The sequence below is a fragment of the Cheilinus undulatus genome, linkage group 9 (assembly GCF_018320785.1).
Source record: "Cheilinus undulatus linkage group 9, ASM1832078v1, whole genome shotgun sequence".
Classification (NCBI taxonomy): domain Eukaryota; kingdom Metazoa; phylum Chordata; class Actinopteri; order Labriformes; family Labridae; genus Cheilinus; species Cheilinus undulatus.
The window spans coordinates 51,123,689-51,143,743 of record NC_054873.1 but is presented as its reverse complement, the minus strand read 5'-3'; the positions used below and the strand labels follow the sequence as shown (position 1 = coordinate 51,143,743).

The following is a 20,055-nucleotide window of genomic DNA, read 5'->3' as shown; positions in this document are numbered from 1 at the left end:
GGTTTATCAGGGTCCAGTCTCTGGGTTTATCAGGGTCCAGTCTCTGGGTTTATCAGGGTCCAGTCTCTGGGTTTATCAGGGTCCAGTCCCTGGTTTATCAGGGTCCAGTCTCTGGGTTTATCAGGGTCCAGTCTCTGGGTTTATCAGGGACCATTCTCTGGGTTTATTAGGGTCCAGTCTCTGGGTTTATCAGGGTCCAGTCCCTGGTTTATCAGGGTCCAGTCTCTGGGTTTATCAGGGACCATTCTCTGGGTTTATTAGGGTCCAGTCTCTGGGTTTATCAGGGTCCAGTCTCTGGGTTTATCAGGGTCCAGTCTCTGGGTTTATCAGGGTCCAGTCCCTGGTTTATCAGGGTCCAGTCTCTGGGTTTATCAGGGTCCAGTCTCTGGGTTTATCAGGGTCCAGTCCCTGGTTTATCAGGGTCCAGTCTCTGGGTTTATCAGGGTCCAGTCTCTGGGTTTATCAGGGTCCATATTAGTTGTTTTTTTTTTTTTTAATCTGGTGACCCCCCTCTCTGTTTCTTGTGACCACCCAAAGGGTCCCAACCCCAGGTTGAGAACCACTGCTGTCTTTAATGACACCAGGGCGGTAATAATTGATCAGGTGTACCTGTCTTAATGAAATGAGACCAGGACCAGGACCAGAGTTGGACCAGAGAAACCGTCCATCGTTTTTCTTTAAATTCACTAAAAGAAGAAGACCTGAAGAAGTCCTCCAGAGTACCTGAATCCAGCCTTTACTGATCCTCCAGAAGATCCAATTAGAGCCCGCCTCTGCTGCACCCTGAGAGCTGATTGGCTGACAGCTGATAAAGCCCGCCCCCTTGTGTCTGTTGGAGTGTGGATCACTCCTGGTTAACTTCAGTCCCAGCCTGCCTGGACTTTCGGCCACATCGCTGGGGTATCTGAGTAGAGCTCGTGCACGGCGCGTGCGCACGCAGGCTGCCTCGTCTCCTCGTCCCCTTCCCCAGCCTCTCCTCTCCTGCAGCATGAAGCGCAGTGATGGCCAGGAGTAGCAGGTCAGCGGCGCGGACCCTGGAGGATTTGACGCTGGACTCGGGTTACGGTGGAGCCGCAGACTCGTTCCGGTCTTCCAGCGCGTCTCTGTGCTGCTCGGAGGCACATGGAGGGACTCACTGGCATCTAACGGACTCCATGCACAGCCGACACAACAGCCTGGACACGGTGAACACGGTGCTGGTCGAGGACGCAGAGATCCTGGAGAGCAGCGGCCAGTGCGCGAAACTACCCGAGCTTGAGGTAGGGCTGTCCGGATCCTGCACACTCCAGACTCTGTAGACCCTCTTAGCGCGAGATGTCCGCTATTTTAGCGTCGATAGGAGCGGAACTGTCCGAGTTTAGCGAGAAATATCAGACAGAGAATGAGTCAGAAACACGGAGAGAACAGGGACTGCAGAGACTTCTGCTTTAACAACTCAGACTAGGGCTGGGCAGCCAGATCACTGCAGTTTACTAGACTGAATATAGACATGAAAACAGTTTCATGTTCCTCCTACCATGATAACCCCAGACCTGCTCAGTGAATAGGGTTGTCACTTTTAGAGCATAAAAATAAAGGATGTCCCACAATCCTCGGGGCCACAGCCATCAGAGGCCAGAGGAATGGGTGCCTGTACCATGACTGCTACTACCACTCTTTGAGTTTCATTGTGGAGGCCATTGTTTCCTGTTTGGAGTGTTTTTAGTAGGGCTGAACCATTTGAGAAAATAATCTAATTGCAAATTTTTTCATCCAATATTGTGATTCCAGTTTAACATGCGATTATTCTTCAGGTTCCTCATCTTATAAACCATTCTATTTTATCACACACAAAGATATTTCCCCCAGAAATTTATATAAAACAACCCAAAATCTACAAATAAATGTTCCAAATATCTAAGAAAATAACTAAGATTTATTAATGTGCCCTTACCCCCCCCCCCCCCCCAAAAAAAACCCAAAACAAACAAACAAATCAACATCCCAAAAAATGTAAAAATAAATTCCTCAAATTTAAATAAAAATTCTAAAAAAACAAAAACAAATCAACATCTAAAAAATGTACAAATAAATTCCTCAAATTTTAATAGAAATTCTGGAAAGAAAGAAAATTCACATCAACTTCTTAAAAATTTACAAAGACATTTCCCAAGTTTTCTTGAGATTACCTAAAGTTTCATACCTAATTCTCCCAGAAATTTGAATCAAATTCCCCAAAATTTACAAATAAATGTTAAAAAATTTTCCTAAAATACCTACAATTTTCAAAACAAATTTCCAAAGAAATTCAAATTCAAATTCCTAAAAATTTCAAAATAAATTCCTCAAATTTCTGCAAAAATATCTACAAATTTCTTGGTTAATTTTCCCCCAAATTCAAATGGATCCAACAAAAATGTCTTATTGCAAATATTTTGTCCTATATTGCAAATTTGATATGAAATGTAATGGAGTAATGATTTTATAGATTTATTTGAAGACAAAAATATATAAAAACAAGGAAAGTAGGAACTTTTGTCAATTATTCTATAAAATATTGGCTCTTGAATGTTTGCATGATGTGAAGAGAAAACATCTCTGCCTCAAAAATGTTAACATGCAACAAGTGCCAACAACTCAGTGGCAAAGTAGAGGGACGAAAATACGGAACAAATGGCGTCCTATATTGACTCAGAACAGGACGCTGCATTTAACTGTCAAATACAGGACCGTGCTGGATTTTACAGGACGGGTGGCAACCCTACTCCTAATTCTTCCGCTGTTTCTGTTGTTGGTCGTCTTCAGTGACTCCTTCTAATGCAGGAACTGAAAAATGAACCCGTTTTGGAGTTTTAGCTGTAATGAAACAGGTTTGAATATTTAAAATTCTCTAATATTTTATTTTAATCCCGCTGTCTCTAGCTTGAGGATGTGCCTTGGAGCCTCGGGGAAGTGGCGAGCGCGCTGAGCAGAGATGAGGAGATGAGCCTGCCGACGCCCCCTCAGGACGTCCTGCTCCGGCTGTCGTTGCTGGTCAGCCGCGCTCTGGTCCGGGTGGCCCGGGAGGTGCAGCGGCTGAGTCTGCGCTACGCCAAATGCACCAAATACGAGGTCCAAAGCGCCGTGAGGATGGTGCTGTCCTGGAGCGTGTCGTCGAGCTGCATCGGCGCGGCCCTCGGCGCCCTGTCCCGGTACAACATGAGCACCGAGGAGGACAAGTTCAGCCGGGGGAAGTCTCTGCGCTGTGGACTGGTCTTCAACGTGGGCAGGTTCTTCAGGTGGATGGTGGACAGCAGGGTGGCGGTCAGGATCCACGAGCACGCCGCCATCTACCTGGCGGCGTGCATGGAGGGCCTGTTCAGGGAGGTGTACGCGCACGTGCTGCGCAGCGCGCTGCTAGAGCACGATAACGGGATCCCCAAGTTCACCGTGGAGACTCTGGAGCAGGCCGTCAACGGGGACGCCGAGATCTGGGGCTCTCTGCTGCCATGGCAACACCTCATCTGTGGAAAGAACGCCAACGGTGAGTAACAACCAGCTGACGAGACTCAGCGTCAGCTGTAGAGGTTCTGTGATTTCTCACAGTGAACATCAGAGTAACTTCAGAGTCTCAGCGTTGATGAAACGATGATGAGATGATTATCAGCCAGAGAGGGAAAGATCTGACCGCGTTACCTCCATCTCTCTCTTTTTTAAGGAGTGTGCCCTCTATCTGACCGCTGAAGCTGAGCTTTCTGTTCGCTGAGTACCAGGAAGACTAAAGCAATAAGATCATACCGTAACAGCAGTAGTGTTGTTTCTGTTGGTGGTGGCGTGGCCCGACTCAGGGCTGGTGACTGGGACCAAATACTGTGACTTATAGAGTTAGTTCTGGTCGGGCCTCTTCCTTAGAAAATTAGGGGTGAAAGAGGTGACTGGTGGACTTCCTGTTTGGATTTGGGTATGGGTCAGAGAGGCTTTTTTGTTGGTGGCCCATGTGCAAACCAAAAACACATTGGCCTAGGCTGAATGGTGGAGGCTGAATGTTTGAGATTATTTAGGAGGGAAAGTCGTTAGTCAGATGAAGAAACTGTCATTTAACAGAAGGGGGCGCTAGACCTGCGCTCAAATAAAACAATATGGCCGTATATTGTCCAGGGCTGAAACGATTCCTCGAATTATTCGGGTGAATCGAATAAAAAAATTCCTCGAGGTAAATTATCTGCCTCGAGGCTTCGCTTAAATCAGTCCTGTATCCACATACACCCGTACTGTCGCCTGGACATCGTGCTGTGTGTTGCATGGCGAGCTGTGTTTCACACGGACCGCTATTTGTGTGGCACAATACACTTGTTTTCGCTGTTACTATAACGTAACATGCATGATACGGTGCATGAAAATCACGAAGGAAGAGAAGTTGATGCAGGGATGCTTGCAGGCACGCGTCCTGCGTTTTTACGCAGCCACTGCCGGCGGCTGGTAGATATGGCGCTATGCCGGTGTTGTGCCAAGGTAGTTCGCCTGCATGACTCGCTGGAGTGAGACAGCGCTCAGTTTGCGTCTGCAGACTTTAAGGCATTTCATGAACTTCTGGTTTATTGGCCCGACAGTTTCAGAACACCGTCAGGCGTCAGGATTCAAGTCCTGTTTGGGGCTTTTCATCTCTCTCTCTCTCTCTCTCTCTCCCTCTCTCTATCTCTCTTTCTCTCTCTCTCTCTCTCTCTCTCTCTCTCTCTCTATCTCTCTTTCTCTCTCTCTCTCTCTCTCTCTCTCTCTCTCTCTCTCTCTCTCTCTCTCTCTCTCTCTCTCTCTCTCTCTCTCTCTTTCTCTCTCTCTCTCTCTCTCTCTCTCTCTCTCTCTCTCTCTCTCTCTCTCTCTATCTCTCTCTCTCTCTCTCTCTCTCTCTCTCTCTCTCTCTCTCTCTATCTCTCTTTCTCTCTCTCTCTCTCTCTCTCTCTATCTCTCTTTCTCTCTCTCTCTCTCTCTCTCTCTCTTTCTCTCTCTCTCTCTCTCTCTCTCTCTCTCTCTATCTCTCTTTCGCTCTCTCTCTCTCTCTCTCTTTCTTCCGCACGTTATACATTTAATTATAAATTATTTAAAACTCAGCGCACTGACGTCTTGATTGCAGTGTATTTTTCAAAAAGTCTCAGCATCCCAAATAATTTTAAGACTTATATTGATAATAAATTGACACCAGTTAAATAGAAACACACTATTGCCACAGACATTGACTGAGACTAAATAGGTCAGAGTTCAGGATTCAACAGGTCATAGAAGCAGCTTTATCCCTTCAAATGTGTTCTCCATGTCAGTGGATGGTCTTAAAAGGTCATATCTATAAGGTGGGTGAATTCACAAACAAAAATGTGCAAAAATTAAAAATGGACACGCTTTGGAAAATAGATCATATTCCTGTAATCTCAGACATCATCAGGCCGTTGTGTGAATGATGGAACTCTATTCTTGCTAGAATGTGAAATATTACACGCATGCATAAAGTAGAGGATGTTAAAATGATTGTGTCCCTTTACTTTAATGACAAATTGGAAAATAAAAATAAACTACAGTAGAAGAAATAAAGTGTTAGCACCCAAAATTTCCTGGGAGAGGATCCCTAAAACCCCAGATATGGCATAATCTAGTGTTATTATTTAACTTCCTTTCCTTGTAACTTTAAGGAATGTAAACTGTCATCAGAACTTCATTGCACTCTGTAAAATATATTTTCTTTAAGAATAATACCAATTTTTAATATAGAAATAGTTCATTTGAGGGACCCAGCTTCTTTTCTCAATTGTCTAGAACTACTTCTCTTGAAAAAAGCCAAAGTGACTGATTTAAAAATGCGATATTTCTTATTAGAGTACTCGATTAATCGTCAGAAGAATCGCTAGAGCGCTCGACTACAAAAAGAATCTATTACTGCAGCCCTAATATTGTCACTAGGGTTGTTCCGATACTGATACCAGCATCGGAAATACATCCGATACTGCTCAAACGCAGGTATCGCTATCGTGAGTACACGAGTTTTTATGCACATCTGATACCGTTTGGTTTAACTTTATAGTTTGCTTCTTTAGCCATGCTAACTGTCAGCGCTATAAACTGGAAATAGATCCTTCTTCGCTGCCACCGTATGAACGGGCTTCTGTTTTTAGCGCAGCGGCAGCAAAGAACAACAACGGGACCCGCTGCAGCAGCAAAGAATGGAGGCGGTGTCACAGTTTTTCTCTGAATGTGATCGTTAAAACGCCCCCCAGACCGGCGCTGTCGTACATGACAGGAAGTGACACAGTTTATCAAAAGTTGAATAACCTTTGAACCAAATCAGGAGTCAGTAAGGTAAAATCCCTCAGACCAGTTCTTTAATATGTGAAACCTGTCCAGGTCCCTCATATTGATGCAAACGCCACTACTACCACTACATTGAAAGCTCTTTTCTTCTGGTCATGATCCGTGTGCTTTCAGATACATGCCGCTCTAATCCAGTCCTACTGCTGGGAAATTCATCAGTTACCAATTCCTGTCTCTATTTTGGGTTCCAGCGGTCAGGAAAGTCAAATAATCTTGTTTCAGCGGTCATTGGGCCACATGTCTTTGTGTTGTTCATGGGTTCTGCCTTTAAATGCAAATGTTTGAGTTTTTATTTTAGTCAGCCAAAGTATATCACCAGTAATTAAAAAAAAGGTTACTTTATTTTCATTTATTCATAGGAATTATTTTATATATTCATATTTATATTCTTAACTTTTTCATTTTTATATATTGCTGTTTTCAGATCTGAATATTCAATAACTGCATTGACGTAGAGCAGTGATACTCCACATGTGGCTCTTTTATGTCTGAATTTAGAATATTATATAATAATGATAATATTATTCCCCCAGAAAACCTTTAAAAAAGGGAAACTTTGACCTCATAAGTGAGCCATGAATCAGTTTGCTTCCTGAGCTTGTACAGTTGGCTTTAATTGTCAACCTTCATTTTTTTATCTATACCTTATTTGCATTTTTTTACACTATTTTCTTTTTATTGCCACTTTAAATCCTTTTTTACAGCTTTAAACCCTCTTTTGCCACTTCTTTTTGCCACTTTTTGCCGATTTTATCCTGTTTGTACCCTCTTTCACAAATTTTTGCCTCTTTTATCCTGTTTTTTTTGCTATTTTTCCCTTTAATTGCCACTTTCCCCCCATTTTTCCCACTCTTGCTGCTTTTTGCCCTTTTTTTTTTTTTTACCATTTTGCTTCTTTTTGCCTATATATAGTCACTTCTCACCCTTTTTTGCCACTTTTTCTTCCTATTTTTCACCCAATTGTTGCAATTTTAAGCCTACTTTGCCCCTTTTCCCTGTTTTTATTGCCACTTATGATCCATTTCTACTGCTTCAAGCCCACTTCTGCCACTTCTTTTTGCCACTTTTCACCACTTTTAGCCTCCTTTATCCTGTTATTGGCAACTTTTCCCCATTGTTTGCCATTATTTTCCATTTTTCACACATCTAAGCTGCCTTTTGCCATTAATGCCATTAATGTATGTAAATATAGCTGTTTCAGAGAAACGTAAATATAAATATAGCTGTTTCAGAGAAACGTAAATATAAATATAGCTGTTTCAGAGAAACGTAAATATAAATATAGCTGTTTCAGAGAAACGTAAATATAAATATAGCTGTTTCAGAGAAACGTTGTAAATATAAATATAGCTGTTTCAGAGAAACGTAAATATAAATATAGCTGTTTCAGGGAAACGTAAATATAAATATAGCTGTTTCAGAGAAACGTAAATATAAATATAGCTGTTTCAGAGAAACGATGCAAATATAAATATAGCTGTTTCAGAGAAACGATGCAAATATAAATATAGCTGTTTCAGAGAAATGCTGTAAATATAAATATAGCTGTTTCAGAGAAACGTTGTAAATATAAATATAGCTGTTTCAGAGAAACGTAAATATAAATATAGCTGTTTCAGAGAAACATTGTAAATATAAATATAGCTGTTTCAGGGAAACGTAAATATAAATATAGCTGTTTCAGAGAAACGTAAATATAAATATAGCTGTTTCAGAGAAACATTGTAAATATAAATATAGCTGTTTCAGAGAAACGTAAATATAAATATAGCTGTTTCAGAGAAACATTGTAAATATAAATATAGCTGTTTCAGAGAAACGTAAATATAAATATAGCTGTTTCAGAGAAACGTTGTAAATATAAATATAGCTGTTTCAGAGAAACATTGTAAATATAAATATAGCTGTTTCAGAGAAACGTAAATATAAATATAGCTGTTTCAGAGAAATGCTGTAAATATAAATATAGCTGTTTCAGAGAAACGTAAATATAAATATAGCTGTTTCAGAGAAATGCTGTAAATATAAATATAGCTGTTTCAGAGAAATGCTGTAAATATAAATATAGCTGTTTCAGAGAAATGCTGTAAATATAAATATAGCTGTTTCAGAGAAATGCTGTAAATATAAATATAGCTGTTTCAGAGAAATGCTGTAAATATACATATAGCTGTTTCAGAGAAACGTTGTAAATATAAATATAGCAGTTTCAGAGAAACATTGTAAATATAAGTATAGCTGTTTCAGAGAAACGTAAATATAAATATAGCTGTTTCAGAGAAACATTGTAAATATAAATATAGCTGTTTCAGAGAAACGTTGTAAAAATAAATATAGCTGTTTCAGAGAAATGCTGTAAATATAAATATAGCTGTTTCAGAGAAACGTTGTAAATATAAATATAGCTGTTTCAGAGAAATGCTGTAAATATAAATATAGCTGTTTCAGAGAAACATTGTAAATATAAATATAGCTGTTTCAGAGAAACGTAAATATAAATATAGCTGTTTCAGAGAAACATTGTAAATATAAATATAGCTGTTTCAGAGAAACGTAAATATAAATATAGCTGTTTCAGAGAAATGCTGTTAATATAAATATAGCTGTTTCAGAGAAATGCTGTAAATATAAATATAGCTGTTTCAGAGAAACATTGTAAATATAAATATAGCTGTTTCAGAGAAACGTTGTAAATATAAATATAGCTGTTTCAGAGAAATGCTGTAAATATAAATATAGCTGTTTCAGAGAAACGTTGTAAATATAAATATAGCTGTTTCAGAGAAATGCTGTAAATATAAATATAGCTGTTTCAGAGAAATGCTGTAAATATAAATATAGCTGTTTCAGAGAAATGCTGTAAATATAAATATAGCTGTTTCAGAGAAATGCTGTAAATGTATATAAATATAGCTGTTTCAGAGAAATGCTGTAAATGTATATAAATATAGCTGTTTCAGAGAAACATAAATATAAATATAGCTGTTTCAGAGAAACGTTGTAAATATAAATATAGCTGTTTCAGAGAAACGTTGTAAATATAAATATAGCTGTTTCAGAGAAACATTGTAAATATAAATATAGCTGTTTCAGAGAAACGTAAATATAAATATAGCTGTTTCAGAGAAATGCTGTAAATATAAATATAGCTGTTTCAGAGAAACGTAAATATAAATATAGCTGTTTCAGAGAAATGCTGTAAATATAAATATAGCTGTTTCAGAGAAATGCTGTAAATATAAATATAGCTGTGTCAGAGAAATGCTGTAAATATAAATATAGCTGTTTCAGAGAAATGCTGTAAATATAAATATAGCTGTTTCAGAGAAATGCTGTAAATATAAATATAGCTGTTTCAGAGAAACGTAAATATAAATATAGCTGTTTCAGAGAAACGATGCAAATATAAATATAGCTGTTTCAGAGAAACGATGCAAATATAAATATAGCTGTTTCAGAGAAACATAAATATAAATATAGCTGTTTCAGAGAAGCGTAAATATAAATATAGCTGTTTCAGAGAAACATAAATATAAATATAGCTGTTTCAGAGAAACGTTGTAAATATAAATATAGCTGTTTCAGAGAAACGTAAATATAAATATAGCTGTTTCAGAGAAATGCTGTAAATATAAATATAGCTGTTTCAGAGAAATGCTGTAAATATAAATATAGCTGTTTCAGAGAAACGTTGTAAATATAAATATAGCTGTTTCAGAGAAATGCTGTAAATATAAATATAGCTGTTTCAGAGAAACATTGTAAATATAAATATAGCTGTTTCAGAGAAACGTAAATATAAATATAGCTGTTTCAGAGAAACATTGTAAATATAAATATAGCTGTTTCAGAGAAACGTTGTAAATATAAATATAGCTGTTTCAGAGAAATGCTGTTAATATAAATATAGCTGTTTCAGAGAAATGCTGTAAATATAAATATAGCTGTTTCAGAGAAACATTGTAAATATAAATATAGCTGTTTCAGAGAAACGTTGTAAATATAAATATAGCTGTTTCAGAGAAATGCTGTAAATATAAATATAGCTGTTTCAGAGAAACGTTGTAAATATAAATATAGCTGTTTCAGAGAAATGCTGTAAATATAAATATAGCTGTTTCAGAGAAATGCTGTAAATATAAATATAGCTGTTTCAGAGAAATGCTGTAAATATAAATATAGCTGTTTCAGAGAAATGCTGTACATCTGAGTACATAAATATTATCGAAGTATATCAGGGCGGTTGCTAGGAAGTAGAGGCCTCAGGCGGAGGATGAGCAGAGAGAGAGTGCTCCTCTTTTGTCATCTGTATCCGTGTTTTCTACTGTATCTGTGGCTTTTTGTGGATGAAAGCAGTAAAGCTGCGTGCCCGCTGTCCTCGGGCTGGCGGCCTCTCTCTCAGAGAAAGGGGCAGTCCCTCTCACTTTGACACAGCGCTGCCCTGCAGAGGTCACTTCATTCTCCCTTCACTCATGTCTGCGTTTGATGAATCCGGCTCAGGCGTTGCCTCTCTCTCCCGTTTTTCTTCATCTTTCAAAGATAAAGAAACAACATTTGATGCGAGCTTTTAAAATAAGTGTGATTAAATTCAGACTTCACTGTCGCTTACCCAGCAATCCATCAAAAAGCAGCCTACCGCCGCTCTGATGGATGCTGTAAAAACGCTGCTGTGGCTCCTCTTGCAACAGGTTTACGTAACGGCGGGCCCCGGGGGACCCCAGTGCTATCATGCATTATGCAGAGTGATGTGAATAAAAGTGAGTTATGGAGCGAGGAGAGAAAGAGAGACAGACTGTATCGATGAATCACCCACAGACGGCCGGCATCATGAGGAGGACTCTTTCTTCTTCTTTGTTTTTAAAGCTGCAGTCAAAGCTCGGTGTCAGGGGGTCTGCTAATGTGAGGCTTCAGCCGCAATCACAGTAATCAATGTGCATTAGTTAGTACGATGGATGGTCGTCAACATTTCAGTTCTTCATTTTTAATTCCAGCCGCACGGAAAGAGAGTAGAGGGGAGCTCTGGATCAGATGTGACCAATCAGTGACATCCTTTAGGTATTCAGGGTCTGTTGTGGTGTCAGGTTTGAACCAGTACACCCAGGAAGTCTTCTGAGAGCTTTCAAGGACGGTTGGAGCGCCGGCGTAGCGTGCAACGTGAGACAGACATGCCACCAACGATAGTATTCAGATTAATCTTTCGACTTTCCTCTTTTTCTCTCCTACTTTATAAACCAACCCAAGCATGTGCTGTTGCTCCTTCTGCTCCTCACTTAAATTAAAGTGAGAGCTGGAGGAAGGAGCAGATATCCAGGTTCAGAGGTCAGTCCTCATTGGTCAGGATCAGCCTCAGATATCCAGGTTCAGAGGTCAGTCCTCATTGGTCAGGATCAGCCTCAGATATCCAGGTAATGTTGGAGCCAAAACCCCAAAATGGAGGCGTGACCTTAGCTATGACCTTTGAGACGCTAAATTCAGATACATCCTGGTACTTCCTGCTCCAGAGTTGTCCCGTGCTCACGTCACTTTATGTCTGAACTCTGTTAATGTCAGACTGATAGAGGAGTCTGCTCGCCACACAGGGACCGGCTCAGATGACATGTAAAGTTTTAAGTTGTAGAATCCTCTCCTCCTCCCCTCCTCCTCCTCGTCCTCCTACTCCTCCTCTCCTCTTCCTCCTCCTCTCCTCCTCCTCCTACTCCTCCTCTCCTCCTCTCCTCCTCCTCCTGCTCCTCCTGCTCCTCCTCTCCTCCTCCTGCTGCTCCTCCTCTCCTCCTCTCCTCCTCCTCTTCCTGCTCCTCCTCTCCTCCTCCTCTCTTCCTCTCCTCCTCCTCCTCCTCCTCCAAACCTCAGGAGACCTCAGTCTGCAGGGACAGATAAGGTGAGACATCATTAGATGTCTTCACAGCCAGCCGGCCAATCAGAGGGCGGTTTGACCTTAACGGAGGCGCTGGCTGCCAAATGAAGTTGAGAATCTCCACATCCATCGTCTCTCTCTGTCTCTCTCACTCTCTCTCTCTCTCTCTCTCTCTCTCTCTCTCTCTCTCTCTCTCTCTCTCTCTCTCTCTCTCTCTCTCTCTCTCTCTCTCTCTCTCTCTCTCTCTCTCTCTGTCTCTCTCTCTCTCTCTCTCTCTCTGTCTCTCTCTCTCTCTCTCTCTCTCTCTCTCTCTCTCTCTCTCTCTCTCTCTCTCTCTCTCTCACTCTCTCTCTCTCTCTCTCTCTCTCTCTCTCTCTCTCTCTCTCTCTCTCTCTCTCTCTCTCTCTCTCTCTCTCTGTCTCTCTCTCTCTCTCTCTCTCTCTCTCTCTCTCTCTCTCTCTCTCTCTCTCTCTCTCTCTCTCTCTCTCTCTCTGTCTCTCTCTCTCTCTCTCTCTCACTCTCTCTCTCTCTCTCTCTCTCTCTCTCTCTCTCTCTCTCTCTCTCTCTCTCTCTCTCTGTCTCTCTCTCTCTCTCTCTCTCTCTCTCACTCTCTCTCTGTCTCTCTCTCTCTCTCTCTCTCTCTCTCTCTCTGTCTCTCTCTCTCTCTCTCTCTCTCTCACTCTCTCTCTGTCTCGCTCTCTCTCTCTCTCTCTCTCTCTCTCTGCTGAGTGGGAGTAATGGAGGTGATTCCTCTGGATTATGCTAACTCTAACCCAGCTTTGTCAGGAGCTTTTATGAAACTCTCTGATTGAATCTCCCTCCTCTCTGTGCTGTCAGAAACTCTTTGGTGGCTCTGTTTTCAAACGTTCACAGTAATCAGTGAGGTTCCTCTCTATCGTTTAGAGACCAGCTGGAAGCTTCTGGAAAGTCTTTATCTCTGTGGATTAGACAGAAGTTTGACTTCCCAGAATCCCCTCTGTTCTTTAGCAGGCTTGGTCCTTATAGAGCCGGGCTCCGACCTCTATCCCTGCTTTATCTGACATGGGTACCTGTCTGTCCCAGTACGGCTCACGCTGATGATAAACTGAAGCACCAGTACATCCATATCTTTAACCTGGTCTGAAGGACTGACTGTGAAGGTGTTCCACTAAACCGTGATCCAGCTCTAAGACTGAACCCCTTTCATTATGGAGGTCTAACCACAATGATCTTAGTTCTTCAGTCAGTCCTAGTCTGTCCTGGTCTTAGTTCTTCAGTCAGGCCGAGTCTGTCCTGGTCTTAGTTCCTCAGTCAGTCCTAGTCTGTCCTGGTCTTAGTTCTTCAGTCAATCCTAGTCTGTCCTGGTCTTAGTTCTTCAGTCCTAGTCTGTGAGACCAGTCCGCGTTTGTATCTGGATTTCTGTTGTGGATTCTAACGCCCGTGCTCACCTGCTGCTCCTCGGCGCTGCACCGACACATCCAGCATACGGCACACCTCCCACACGCATACATCACCGTCTGACTCAGCCCTCTTTGGAGCTCCTGTCTATCCTGTCGGAACACAAACCTGCAAGGCATGCTGGGAGATTTCTCCCACTGCACAGAGAAACAGCGGTTCTCTGATTGTGAGACGGGTCTAAATGACGGCGATATGAGACGGTTAGACAGAGGAGGAGTTCCTGATCCCTGATCTCCGGGTTCAGGGTCTCGTCGGTTTGTTTGATTTAAAGGAAAGTTTCACTCTAAAATCTCTCACCTTTAGCTTTTACTTAGTTTATTGCACTGATCATCAACTGGCAGCCCGAGGGCCAAATCAGGCCCCCAAAACTCCCTACCCGGCCCCCAGAAGGTCATTACATTCAGAGAAGGAGGAAAAGAGGATGTTGTGGTTTTAGGAGTATCTTTAGGCTTCAAATGTCTGCAGCTGTTAAATCCATCCAAAAACATTTACTGTTGAAACAGAATGATCAGGTTCTGATCTGTTCTCACAGAAATTCCCTCCTCAGACATTATTAGTACATATATTTTAAAAATGAGGTTAGACTGGCAGAAATGTTGCAGAAATGGCCAGAGTAAGAGATGACGAGGGTTAAAGGTGTCTAAAATGAGTTAATTCTGGTGCTTAATCCTGATCAGGGAGGGCCCGGATGATTCTGGTCTGTCTCTTTTTGTCCTGCTGCATCATAGATAATAGACATAGATCTCACTGGTAATAGTTAAAAAATACTAATACTAAAACAATAAAGTGTTAATCAGACCAAAATATTTATTTGATTTTTTGTTTGTTTGAAAGTCCGGCCCCCAGAGTCTCTGTCAGGACTGAATCTGACCCCTGTACAGGTGTGTTTGATGACCCCTGGTTTATTGTGTCTTACTAGACAAAAGAATAAAAATTTTCCACTCTAAGGCATTCCAAGCAGAAACTGTTAAATATGTTTTTGTAGTAATGATTGAACAGGAAGTTTGATTCTGAAGGTTCTTTAGAAGCAGACTGATGTGATGAATGACCGTGTTTCATCAGATCAACATTCTGATGGACTCCTCTAACCTCTGTGACCTCCTGTACTCATAAATCCACGCAGACGTCTGAAACAAACACGCCGTGTTAGGGTCAGGAACCCTGCAGCGGCGTGGATCCACAGACGTGCTGAGCGTGTGTTTGTGCAGCGGTTGCCATGTGAAACGTGACCCTGCTGGGGTGTCATTTCATGTCGTTGGTAGAAAGAGGCTCGCCGCTTCGTGGCATTGTTCCCTCTTCACTCGTTTCCTTTCCTGCCAGGAAAACGAGCTCGATTATCGCCATCACAGACGCCAGGTTTGGGGAAACACAGAAACAGTAAATGACAGCGCTGGAGCAGCTCTGACATGAGAGCAGCGTGTGGCTGTGAAGGATGGAGCGTTTCTGAAACACCAGAGGTAGAGCGAGGACGCCTTTAACCATCAGACTGAATGACAACAGTCGTTAACGCCACTGATCAGAAAACCAAGACAGAAGTGAGGAAAGCATGTCGAACACTGGAAAAACGCCAGTTTAACACTGGAAAAACACCAGTTTAACACTGGAAAAACACCAGTTTAACACTGGAAGAACACCAGTTTAACACTGGAAAAACACCAGTTTATCACTAGAAAAACACCAGTTTATCACTAGAAGAACACCAGTTTATCACTAGAAGAACACCAGTTTATCACTGGAAAAACACCAGTTTAACACTGGAAAAACACCAGTTTAACACTGGAAAAACACCAGTTTAACACTGGAAGAACACCAGTATATCACTGGAAAAACACCAGTTTAACACTGGAAGAACACCAGTTTATCACTGGAAAAACACCAGTTTAACACTGGAAGAACACCAGTATATCACTGGAAAAACACCAGTTTAACACTGGAAGAACACCAGTTTATCACTGGAAAAACACCAGTTTAACACTGGAAGAACACCAGTTTATCACTGGAAAAACACCAGTTTAACACTGGAAGAACACCAGTATATCACTGGAAAAACACCAGTTTAACACTGGAAGAACACCAGTATATCACTGGAAAAACACCAGTTTAACACTGGAAGAACACCAGTTTATCACTGGAAAAACGCCAGTTTAACACTGGAAAAACACCAGTTTAACACTGGAAAAACACCAGTTTAACACTGGAAGAACACCAGTTTATCACTGGAAAAACACCAGTTTAACACTGGAAGAACACCAGTTTATCACTGGAAAAACACCAGTTTAACACTGGAAGAACACCAGTTTATCACTGGAAAAACACCAGTTTATCACTGGAAGAACACCAGTTTATCACTGGAAGAACACCAGTTTATCACTGGAAGAACACCAGTTTATCACTGGAAAAACACCAGTTTAACACTGGAAGAACACCAGTTTATCACTGGAAGAACACCAGTTTATCACTGGAAAAACACCAGTTTAACACTGGAAGAACACCAGTTTATCACTGGAAGAACACCAGTTTATCACTGGAAAAACGCCAGTTTAACACTGGAAAAACACCAGTTTAACACTGGAAAAACACCAGTTTAACACTGGAAGAACACCAGTTTATCACTGGAAAAACACCAGTTTAACACTGGAAGAACACCAGTTTATCACTGGAAAAACACCAGTTTAACACTGGAAGAACACCAGTTTATCACTGGAAAAACACCAGTTTATCACTGGAAGAACACCAGTTTATCACTGGAAGAACACCAGTTTAACACTGGAAAAACACCAGTTTAACACTGGAAAAACACCAGTTTATCACTGGAAGAACACCAGTTTAACACTGGAAAAACACCAGTTTAACACTGGAAAAACACCAGTTTAACACTGGAAAAACACCAGTTTATCACTGGAAAAACACCACTTTAACACTGGAAAAACACCAGTTTAACACTGGAAAAACACCAGTTTATCACTGGAAGAACACCAGTTTATCACTGGAAGAACACCAGTTTAACACTGGAAAAACACCAGTTTAACACTGGAAAAACACCAGTTTATCACTGGAAGAACACCAGTTTAACACTGGAAAAACACCAGTTTAACACTGGAAAAACACCAGTTTATCACTGGAAAAACACCACTTTAACACTGGAAAAACACCAGTTTAACACTGGAAAAACACCAGTTTATCACTGGAAGAACACCAGTTTATCACTGGAAGAACACCAGTTTAACACTGGAAAAACACCAGTTTAACACTGGAAGAACACCAGTTTAACACTGGAAAAACACCAGTTTATCACTAGAAGAACACCAGTTTATCACTAGAAGAACACCAGTTTATCACTGGAAAAACACCAGTTTAACACTGGAAAAACACCAGTTTATCACTAGAAGAACACCAGTTTATCACTGGAAAAACACCAGTTTATCACTGGAAAAACACCAGTTTAACACTGGAAAAACACCAGTTTATCACTAGAAGAACACCAGTTTATCACTGGAAAAACACCAGTTTAACACTGGAAGAACACCAGTTTATCACTGGAAGAACACCAGTTTAACACTGGAAAAACACCAGTTTAACACTGGAAGAACACCAGTTTAACACTGGAAAAACACCAGTTTAACACTGGAAGAACACCAGTTTAACACTGGAAAAACACCAGTTTAACACTGGAAGAACACCAGTTTAACACTGGAAAAACACCAGTTTAACACTGGAAGAACACCAGTTTATCACTGGAAGAACACCAGTTTATCACTGGAAGAACACCAGTTTAACACTGGAAGAACACCAGTTTAACACTGGAAAAACACCAGTTTAACACTGGAAAAACACCAGTTTATCACTGGAAAAACACCAGTTTAACACTGGAAAAACACCAGTTTATCACTGAAAAAACACCAGTTTAACACTGGAAAAACACCAGTTTATCACTGAAAAAACACCAGTTTATCACTGGAAAAACACCAGTTTATCACTGGAAAAACACCAGTTTATCACTGAAAAAACACCAGTTTATCACTGGAAAAACACCAGTTTATCACTGGAAAAACACCAGTTTATCACTGAAAAAACACCAGTTTAACACTGGAAAAACACCAGTTTAACACTGGAAAAACACCAGTTTATCACTGAAAAAACACCAGTTTAACACTGGAAAAACACCAGTTTATCACTGAAAAAACACCAGTTTATCACTGAAAAAACACCAGTTTATCACTGAAAAAACACCAGTTTAACACTGGAAAAACACCAGTTTAACACTGGAAAAACACCAGTTTATCACTGGAAGAACACCAGTTTAACACTGGAAAAACACCAGTTTAACACTGGAAAAACACCAGTTTATCACTGAAAAAACACCAGTTTATCACTGAAAAAACACCAGTTTATCACTGAAAAAACACCAGTTTAACACTGGAAAAACACCAGTTTAACACTGGAAAAACACCAGTTTATCACTGGAAGAACACCAGTTTAACACTGGAAGAACACCAGTTTAACACTGGAAAAACACCAGTTTAACACTGGAAAAACACCAGTTTATCACTGGAAGAACACCAGTTTAACACTGGAAAAACACCAGTTTATCACTGGAAAAACACCAGTTTATCACTGGAAAAACACCAGTTTAACACTGGAAAAACACCAGTTTAACACTGGAAGAACACCAGTTTATCACTGGAAGAACACCAGTTTAACACTGGAAGAACACCAGTTTATCACTGGAAGAACACCAGTTTAACACTGGAAAAACACCAGTTTAACACTGGAAGAACACCAGTTTAACACTGGAAAAACACCAGTTTATCACTGGAAAAACACCAGTTTAACACTGGAAAAACACCAGTTTAACACTGGAAAAACACCAGTTTAACACTGGAAGAACACCAGTTTAACACTGGAAAAACACCAGTTTATCACTGGAAGAACACCAGTTTAACACTGGAAAAACACCAGTTTAACACTGGAAGAACACCAGTTTAACACTGGAAGAACACCAGTTTATCACTGGAAGAACACCAGTTTATCACTGGAAGAACACCAGTTTATCACTGGAAGAACACCAGTTTATCACTGGAAGAACACCAGTTTAACACTGGAAGAACACCAGTTTATCACTGGAAAAACACCAGTTTATCACTGGAAGAACACCAGTTTATCACTGGAAGAACACCAGTTTAACACTGGAAAAACACCAGTTTATCACTGGAAAAACACCAGTTTAACACTGGAAGAACACCAGTTTAACACTGGAAGAACACCAGTTTATCACTGGAAGAACACCAGTTTAACACTGGAAGAACACCAGTTTAACACTGGAAGAACACCAGTTTATCACTGGAAGAACACCAATTTATCACTGGAAGAACACCAGTTTATCACTGGAAGAACACCAGTTTATCACTGGAAAAACACCAGTTTAACACTGGAAAAACACCAGTTTATCACTGGAAGAACACCAGTTTAACACTGGAAAAACACCAGTTTATCACTGGAAAAACACCAGTTTATCACTGGAAGAACACCAGTTTAACACTGGAAAAACACCAGTTTATCACTGGAAAAACACCAGTTTAACACTGGAAGAACACCAGTTTAACACTGGAAGAACACCAGTTTATCACTGGAAGAACACCAGTTTAACACTGGAAGAACACCAGTTTAACACTGGAAGAACACCAGTTTATCACTGGAAGAACACCAATTTATCACTGGAAGAACACCAGTTTATCACTGGAAGAACACCAGTTTATCACTGGAAGAACACCAGTTTATCACTGGAAGAACACCAGTTTAACACTGGAAAAACACCAGTTTATCACTGGAAGAACACCAGTTTAACACTGGAAGAACACCAGTTTAACACTGGAAGAACACCAGTTTATCACTGGAAGAACACCAATTTATCACTGGAAGAACACCAGTTTATCACTGGAAGAACACCAGTTTATCACTGGAAAAACACCAGTTTAACACTGGAAAAACACCAGTTTATCACTGGAAGAACACCAGTTTAACACTGGAAAAACACCAGTTTATCACTGGAAAAACACCAGTTTAACACTGGAAAAACACCAGTTTATCACTGGAAAAACACCAGTTTATCACTGGAAAAACACCAGTTTAACACTGGAAAAACACCAGTTTAACACTGGAAGAACACCAGTTTATCACTGGAAAAACACCAGTTTATCACTGGAAAAACACCAGTTTAACACTGGAAGAACACCAGTTTAACACTGGAAGAACACCAGTTTATCACTGGAAAAACACCAGTTTATCACTGGAAAAACACCAGTTTAACACTGGAAGAACACCAGTTTATCACTGGAAGAACACCAGTTTATCACTGGAAAAACACCAGTTTATCACTGGAAGAACACCAGTTTATCACTGGAAAAACACCAGTTTAACACTGGAAGAACACCAGTTTAACACTGGAAGAACAC

The 20,055-nt window shown here is 40.6% G+C and overlaps 1 protein-coding gene across 2 annotated transcripts in view; it reads left to right on the top strand.

Annotated features, from left to right (window-relative positions):
* The first annotated feature begins 903 nt into the window (after positions 1 to 903).
* The window catches only part of btbd11b (BTB (POZ) domain containing 11b), a 152,379-nt gene continuing 133,227 nt past the window's right edge, over positions 904 to 20,055 (top strand). For both annotated transcript variants that reach the window (XM_041796344.1, XM_041796343.1), the window contains exons 1-2: positions 904 to 1,259; positions 2,902 to 3,502. In XM_041796344.1, the coding sequence (XP_041652278.1) occupies positions 1,002 to 1,259; positions 2,902 to 3,502 (859 nt within the window). In that variant the 5' untranslated portion in view covers positions 904 to 1,001. The remainder of the gene's footprint in view (positions 1,260 to 2,901; positions 3,503 to 20,055) is intronic.